This window comes from Lycium barbarum, chromosome 1 (assembly GCF_019175385.1).
Source record: "Lycium barbarum isolate Lr01 chromosome 1, ASM1917538v2, whole genome shotgun sequence".
Lineage (NCBI taxonomy): Eukaryota > Viridiplantae > Streptophyta > Magnoliopsida > Solanales > Solanaceae > Lycium > Lycium barbarum.
In genome coordinates this window covers 301,100-309,918 of record NC_083337.1, presented here as the reverse complement: position 1 = coordinate 309,918, position 8,819 = coordinate 301,100, and the positions used below count along the sequence as shown (strand labels likewise).

At 34.3% G+C, this 8,819-nt stretch overlaps 1 protein-coding gene across 3 annotated transcripts; it reads right to left on the bottom strand.

Annotated features, from left to right (window-relative positions):
- Window positions 1-2,101: 2,101 nt before the first annotated feature.
- On the bottom strand, window positions 2,102-7,881 carry LOC132627556 (cold-responsive protein kinase 1). Of its 3 annotated transcripts, XM_060342966.1 has the most exons (8): window positions 7,603-7,881; window positions 6,905-7,003; window positions 5,996-6,148; window positions 5,763-5,878; window positions 5,063-5,273; window positions 4,613-4,850; window positions 3,873-4,023; window positions 2,102-2,789 (listed from the first exon to the last, which is right to left on the bottom strand). In XM_060342966.1, the coding sequence occupies exons 3-8, from the start codon at window positions 6,063-6,065 to the stop codon at window positions 2,403-2,405; spliced, it is 1,173 nt and encodes a 390-aa protein (XP_060198949.1). In that variant the 5' UTR covers window positions 6,066-6,148; window positions 6,905-7,003; window positions 7,603-7,881; the 3' UTR covers window positions 2,102-2,402. The 3 variants fall into 3 exon arrangements, with proteins under 3 accessions (XP_060198949.1, XP_060198943.1, XP_060198958.1); XM_060342960.1 differs by lacking the exon at window positions 6,905-7,003; XM_060342975.1 differs by lacking the exons at window positions 6,905-7,003; window positions 7,603-7,881 and adding an exon at window positions 7,059-7,378.
- Between the last annotated feature and the right edge of the window lie 938 nt (window positions 7,882-8,819).

Sequence of the window (8,819 nt, the reverse complement as noted above, 5' to 3'; positions counted from 1 at the left end):
TTGAATGAAATTTGGACTTACGTTCCTTGGGTCCTCAGTCCGCCATTTATTTAGGTTTTCATAATTACGAAGACGTCCCACTAGTTTATGAATTTGAGGAACTTACTTTTAAGTTTTAAATTTGACACTTGCCTTCTGACTTTTATAATTGGAGATAATAATGGAATACCTTTTGTTTTTTGGCTTTTTTTGTTTTTTTGTTGTAGTATTGTCACATGGAGATTATGTAAATTTAGGTTGTTAAGGTGATTATATTTACAAGATAATTTCGTATGTTTGGTAGCCTACTTGTATTTTTTTATTTTTTTTGGAGATAAAACCTACTTGTATTTTTTAGGATTGAAGTTATAATATATATATATATATATATTGCAATCGTGGGATCTTGTGGAAAATGACATAATGTCGAATAAAATAACCAAATAGTAAAAAAGATTAGAGATGAATTTAGGGGAAAAAATTAGCTTAAACATATCTTTAATGAAGAAATAGAAAACGGACAGAAGAAAAGATATCAAAGTAATTGGCTTATGACTAAAAGCGTTGATTATCTATAAATGATCATGATCAAAATGTCAATCCACTAGATGAGCTTATGGAAAAATCAAATCCAAAATCTATCTAAAGTCAAGTATAGTGTAAGAATTTTATAAGCTACATTCTTGATCTATTTTGACCATCAAAGCTATCACGTTATCTATTAGTTAGTCAAATGTTTTTAACTTTTAACGGTTTTTCTTCTTTTTGGCCCATGGACTTCTTGTCAACTTCTATAATAGGGACAGCTCAAAGCTTAGGCCTTGTCGTATACCTTTCCAAACATCCAATATATAATTTTTAAATGTTTTTATTTGGTTTCAATGAGAAATATCTCTTTATCAAAAAAAAAAAAAACATTAAAATAATAATTCATCCGTTTTATTTTTATGTAAATATGTTATATTGAGCAAGAAAATCTAAGAAAAAAAGAAAAGAAAAAATCTTTAAGAAACTTGTTGTCTGGAGAAAGGTTATAACATCTGTCTGTCGTATAAATTTATTTCATTAAAGATAGATATAAAAAATTATATTCTCAAACATAAAAGGATCGCTCTTTTTTAAATAGCGTAAAAAAATATACTGTCTCAAATTTTTCGGCCTAACCATTGTGACTTGTGATCGGGGCGATTTCATGCACAATGAAAGTTATAAGTTTAGCCGAACTCAATAGTTTTGTCTCAAACTCTATATATGTATTAAGAAATCTCCAAAAAAAAAGAAAATGAGTGACTTTAATAGCACACCGAGCCTACCAAATTCAAATCTTGAATCCGCCTTTACTCGTGATGACATTTGAATATGACAACTTCAAATAAAAACTTCATTATAAGCCTCAAATCATGCGCCTAACTACACTACACTGATATTGAGTTGGCAATACAATTTTATAATTACTAAGTACTAGTACTATGTGATTAAAAAAAAGTATACAGTGCATGACAACAAGAAATAGTTCATTCAATGCAATATCATATAGTATTATAAAAAATGTGGCAGACAGCAAGAAGAGTGTCGACAATAGAATCTTTCAAGAGCCTGACCTTTTAACAAACAGCGAATCCAAGGACATTATTTTGTCATGCCCGTCGTTGTAATTTTCTTTCTTTGGACACAAGCGGATCCGGGATTTCAAGTGTATATGTAAAAATTTTAATCTTTTCGAGTTACTGGGGTTTAAATTGATAATTTGTATATATCAATTTACAAATGTCACATTTTGGACAATGACGAAGCCTGTCAACTTGGTGCCCGTCTTTGGATTTCTCAAGAGCTTTGAACAATGACGAAGTCAAAAATTTAATTAAAGGGAATAATATAAAGAAATAAATACGGTATAATTTACATAAAAGTACCTATATATATATATAGTATAATTTACTAACGAAGAGATGTCAATATTAACCTCTTGAATAAGGGTGGCTCCGCCACTTTTTGGATAGGTAGGAAAAAAAAAGGATAGAATGGAAGTAGCACAAGAAATAAAGACACATTGAATTTAACTAAGTAGATTTATCATATATGGACCGTTGGATAATCAAAAGGCATATACTTAACCAGCAGATTATGTATTGATCATAACAAGAGGGGTTGTGCTTTTATTAATTACTTTTCATTTGAATTACAAAAAGCATTTCGGTACACTAAAAATTTCTATATCATGGAAGAGGTCCGAAGAGAATTACGTTTCTCGAATTCAACACCTCAAATTTACAACATACACTATATCTAACAACTTCAATAAAACATCTGAACAATTTACAGATACTGATCAACCCAAGATACCCCAAAAAAAGAAAGAATATTACAAAGTTGAACGTAATATTCAACCAAATACAAACTATTTCTCCACACCAAAATTTAGCTCAAATGCTTTGATCATATGCAGCAGTTGTGAACGTCGAGTTACCTTGTGAAGAACTCGTGGATGGCAAAGTTGTTGTATTGTCCGTAGATAACACATAATCATACACTGCGTTAATGTGTTCAGGACGATCTTTAGGGACGTTTTTAATCTTGAGATCCATGAAATCAGAGATCAAGCCTGGTTTTGTTATCTTATTGTCATCGACCTCCATCTCACCGGTTAACATCTTGAGAATAGTCGACATGGATGGCCGAAGCTTTAAGGCATCTTGAGTGCAGAGGAGCCCGATTTTCAAGAACTTGCAGGCCTGTTCAGCATCAAAATGCCCATCTAGTGATGTATCTACTAACAAAACCAGCTCCTTTCTTTCAAAAAGCTGCCATGTCTGTAAAACACGCAAGAAATAATTAACAATGGCTGTCAGAATATTCATTTAAAGAGTGGGTTCACAGACACAAATGGAAAGAGAGAAAAAAGAAAATGATGTTCTCTTTTATGGTGAAGCACTGAATGTTTCCACACAAACAACTCTCGCTAGGGGTTTAAAAAGCTCGTAGGCAGAGGCAGAGGCGGACCCAGGATTTGAGAGAGGGGTGGGGGGTGGGGTCAGTGTCACACGACACCGCTTTGTCAGAAAATTTTATTAAACACACATAAAACCGATGTACTAACGAATAAATATGAATTAAACACAAAATTAACATAGTTCATTGTGTGGTTTGATGATCATGAACCGCGCTTTACATACTGAGGTTGTCAGTCAAAACTCACTAGCTACGCAATTATATGCATTTTTTGAATTTATTTTTGGGAAAATGAAAGAATGCACAAACGAAAATTCGAACACAGGTCAAAACACTCAAGCAAAGAGCTTAAGCAGCGTGTTGGACCAGTGCCCCCAATCAACTTTTGTGTTTCAGGGTGCCTAAGGCGATATATGATCCTTTCTCAATGTATATACACATGCATATATAGAATTTCCAAAGTTAACGGGGTGGGGTCCGGTGACCCTCACCCTTCCATGTGGGTCCGCCTCCGCAAGCAGGGGATTAGCCACATGGAATTTCCATATTCCATTGAGAATTTCATTTGCTTGATATCTCAAGTACATGATGACTTCTGAAAATTATTTTAAAGATTATGAACCGATAAATCAGCAACCACTGATTTCATTACCCCTGATTTTAATTTAACACATGCAGCAATGATGCAATAGTAAGATGAATATATGGAGGGAGAAGTTGTACCCTTTCAGTATTTATATTGTGCTTCAATAGGTAATTCTGTGCTAAGTTGATCTTTCAGTGATGATTTCCATTGTTGCATGGTCTTCAAAAAGATTAGTTTTAAAGCTTGTGAATTTCATGATTCAGTTAGTATCAAGTTTCAGTTTTTGCTTGTGTTCTCGTCATATGCAGCAATCATGCAGTTCTTAAAATGAATGTATATATGGTTTGAAAACTCATACCCTTTCAAGGAGATATTGTTCTTCAATAGGTAAACGTGAGTTTGTGTTGCATCTTCCAGTCACGATTTCTATCAGAAGAACACCATAACTGTAAACATCTGATTTGCGTGTTGCCTGGCCTCTAATTGCATACTCTGGTGCCAAATAACCACTGGATAAAAGACGTGAATTTGAGTGCACGATACTAAATACTCAATTAGAAGCTAATATACCAAGCAACAGCATTTGATTATATCGAACAGCAACTAATTTGATATGACTTTTTAAATGGCCAGTTATATTTTATGCGGTCATAGTATTCCTTGGCTGATTTACATATAAGAATTGGGTCAACTGTATAATGGTGAAACATATAAGTACTTGCATAACTCAAATCAACAAGTCACATAGGAAATAGATCCAACCAAGATGATTTTGCCAGTATCACCTAAAATAATTTACTATTCCATGAAGCAGACAAGAACATATCAAAGGTGCAAGCATCAAGTTATAAGAGGAATATCGATTTCTATTAGGAGTTATCTGAGACATGAAAAAGTACACTATTCAGTGCCTCTATTTACATCAGCTTCGATCTAAAAGAATCTACTAATAACATGCTTTTTCTTTTGTCTAACATGCTTTTGGATATGAATTCTCAAGATTTTTTTAATTTTTTTTGTTTGAAAACTCTCAAGATGGAAATTGGGAACAGCATGACAAGAAGAGACATCAGCAGAGTTTGCAGATAGCATTCTTACATGGTTCCTGCGACGCGTGTACTAACATGAGTGGCGTTGGGGGGAATGAGCTTTGCCAGGCCAAAATCTGAAATCTTGGGTGTCAAGTCCTTGTCAAGGAGAATATTACTCGCTTTGATATCACGGTGAATTATATGTGGCTTCACTTGTTCATGGAGATAAGCTAGCCCCTTTGCAACTCCGATGCAAATTTTAGTCCGTGTTCGCCAACTGAACTGGATACTACTGTGTCCTCCACCTGTACGCAAAATATCCAGAAGAATTAGATTTGAGTGTTTAAAGATAGAACTAGCATGAACTACAACATTTATATAACGGGATTGGAGGATAATGTTTGGTTATTGCAATAACATAACCAAATGATATAGCTTAACCACTTTTACTGTCCGTCTAAAACACTCAGGGTGACTTCTAAAAGTAGTGCTGAAAGATCCAGAAAAATAGAATTACCGAGAAGGGTTTGAGCAAGGCTGTTATTTTCAAGATAGTTGTAGATCAATATCCTGTGATCGTCTTCTATACAACAGCCATAGAGTTTGACTAAATTTTCATGTTCAACCTCTGATATCACTTTAATTTCTGTCAAGAACTCCCTAACACCCTGCTTTGATTCACTTGAAAGAACCTTTATAGCAGCCATCTTTCCACTTTTTAGCCTTCCCTGCTCATCATAAAAAAGCCATAAGACTTCTTTAAAGATAATAGTATTTGAACCACCAGTTCATAACAAGGTAGAAGGAAAACAGTTGTCATTACCTTAACTACAATCAGCCCAGTTTTCCCAGATTTAAAAAGACAAATACCGGGCGGTGCACCGGTGGGCCAGCAGCTCGGCCAACCTCAAAAACCGACCCCCCCCCCCAACCCACAACCAGCCCCTCCAGTTCCAATACCGGGCGTGGTGGTGCCGGTTTTTTACTGGCCCGGGCTCGGCCAGACCCGACCCAATTGACAGGTTTAATTTAAACCACCACCAACAACATACCCACTAGGTTCCCACAATGTGGGGTCTGGGGAGGGTAGAGTGTACGCAGACCTTACCCCCACCTTGAAAGGTGGGGAGGCTGTTTACGAAAAACCCTCGGCTCAAGAGAGGTTTAATTTGAACCACCAATTCATAAAAAGGTAGAAGGAAAACAGCTGTCCGTACCTTATAAACAGAACCAAATCCACCTTCTCCAATTTTATTGACCGGACTAAAATAATCTGTGGCAATTGTTAACTGCTTATAGGAGAAAAGAGTGACATTCTTGACGCCAGAGAGCTCTGTTGTGAATTAAATTATTAGAATCCTCTCGACATACAGAACAAAATTACATGTGGTATACAAAAAAATTAAAAGCCAGTTTAATGGCAAATAAATGGTGAACTTTTAGTGCTTACCACCATCAAATTCGGATGCATGCCTAGTTGATGACTGACTTTTTCTACAGAATAAAGGAAAGCAAGTCATAACTTTAGGATGCAACAATGACCTTCTGTATATGATATCAATTCAAAAGCTGCTTCAGGTGAAACCAAAACCAAAATCAGAGCCTGCAAAATTAAAGAAAGTCTCACTTTAACTGCTCTATTGGCAAATCATAGTTTGTCAAATGTACTACTCATATATAAAAGGATGAGAAAAGGTAAATCTGTAGAAATTAAGTGCAAACTGCTAATTGAAGTTAAGTGATTTATGCTCAGATTCACTATTGTTTTGTTAACTTGCACTTAAAGGTAAATCTTCAAAACAAACTATAGCGAGATGCTCATTCATGACAATGGATGCCTGTTTATGCCAAACCATCCTCAATCTCTTTCTTCTAAAGCTACAATTTACTTTCTTCTTTCACCTTCTTCACTGATCCAAGCAAAAGGATTTCAACTTGGTTTATCAACTTGACGGGGCATGGAATGTTAAAGACACGGACTTTTAGGCTAACTCAATCCGAAAAGCTAGCTCATGAGGCGAGGATTTACCGAGACCATATAGGGGGACCAATTTTACCCTATCTACAACGAGATTAACACTACAAAGTTGAGAAAAACATAAAACAAAAGAGCATATACAACCAAAAGAGCACATATAAATTCATGGTTTATCTAATTGAGCAGAATCAATTCAGTATCCACTTTCAAGGCTCATAAAGGGTATTCTTAGCTCAATATTTTCTTCAAAATCAATCCCAACAAAATCCAGAAAACAAAAACTGGAAAAAGAAGAAGTAAACATTAGCAGCCCATATTACAACTATGAAGTCTAAAAATTAAAGGGGTTTTCAAAAGATTGAAACTTTGAGAAAAACCAACTTATTTAAACTTGGATTCTTGATCTCAAAGTGACATCATCAAGTAGGCCATTTGTTGTAGCTTCTATATAAAGATGGGTAATCAAGAACAAAAAAAAACCTGCAAAGAGCAAATAATTAAGAAGCTAAAAGGATAGAACTCAAATCAGAAGTACCTCAAAAATAGCAGAACCAAAAGCAGGTGAAATTGCCCTTTACAACTATGAAGTCCAATATTTAAAGGGATTTTCAAAAAAAGATTTAAACTTTGAGAAAACAAACTTATTGAAGCATCAATTCTTTATCTCAAAGTGATATCAAGCAGCCCATATATTGCAGGTTCTATATAAAGACACAAGGGAATCAAGAACACAGAAGAACATTAAAAAACCAGCAAAGATCAAATAATTAAGAAGCAAAAAAAAAAAAAAAAAAAAAAAGATAGAACCCAAATCAAAAGTTCCCCAAAAATAGCAGATACAAAGCAGGTGAAATTGCCATTTACAGTTATGATTATCAAGTCCAATATTTAAAGGGATTTTCAAAAAAAGATTGAAACTTTGAGAAAAACCAACTTATTTAAGCATCAAATCTTTATCTTTAAGTGATATCAAGTAGCCCATACAGACAAGGGAGTCAAGAATACACAAGAACAAATAAAAAAATTATTAAGAAGCAAAAAAAAAAAAAAAAGAAAGATAGAAACCAAATCAAAAGTACCTCAAAATAGCAGAAACAAAAGCATGTGAAATTGCTATTCTGGGGGGCAATTTTTTATTTTATTTTTTATTTGGCTGGCTCAATATCACAAAGATGTGAAATGGTATGGATCCCCAAGTATGCAGTCTTGATAGTCTTATGGAAGTCTTTTAAGGACGAAATTTAATGTTCACACTAATAATAATAATTGCAGACACGCTATGCAAAAAAACCAGTACAACAAATTGAAGAAGAGAAGACTTTGTTTTGGTCATTCTTCCATTATATGAGGCTACGACGAAAGTGAATTAAACAAGACGTAATCTTGGCGCTTAAAAGTCAAAGTAACAAGTGGACCCTTGGTTAAAATCAAAGTTTTATGTTGCATTTATTTATTTATCTTATCACTAGGCCCTACTGTATTATTTGATATAAACATTAAATGCCAATAAATTTTTACTATCAATGAGGTAGACAGATCTAGTTTGTAATTTATGAATTTACGTAAACTCAATAGCTTTACACTTATGGCGCGTTCATTTTAGGAGATTCTGTATTTTTACTGAACTCGCATTTTTTGGCCAATTTAGATTTTGGACCTTATTTAAGAAAATGCTCTGGTGAAGATGTGGTGTGTCATTCGCTAATCAAAGTAGGATTAAATGATGTGATAGTGGCCGGAGCTCGAGCTCCTGTGTCACAAGCTCGCCGGCAATGATGGCTATGGAGCAAGCAACAGTGAGGGAGAGGAGATGGGATCGCGGGTCGGATTATAAAAGACGGGTTGGATATAAACATTAAATGCGAATAAATTTTATCAATGAGGGTAGATAGATCTAGTTTGTAATTTATGAATTTACGTAAACTCAAATAGATTTTTTCTATACTGCATATATATTAAAAATTTACTACATATTTATAAATATTTGATTATGAACTCAATTATTATTATAAGTATTCTTTTATTTTTAACTAGAGGTCTAAGGTTCGAGCATTGGGTATGAAATTGTCTTGGTTAGAAACATTTTACCGGCAATGTGAGACCAGGAATCCAAATTCTTACCAAGCATCGATGGTAAACCAGAGAAGTCATTTTAAAACCCATAAACTTAACATCTGAATCCGTTTTTCACACAGGATGGATTAGTTGGTTGGTAGGAATAGCGTTTACTGATCACTTTTTGCCCATATTTTACAAAATAATCTTTATTATAGAATCTCAAATTTCACTTTATAAT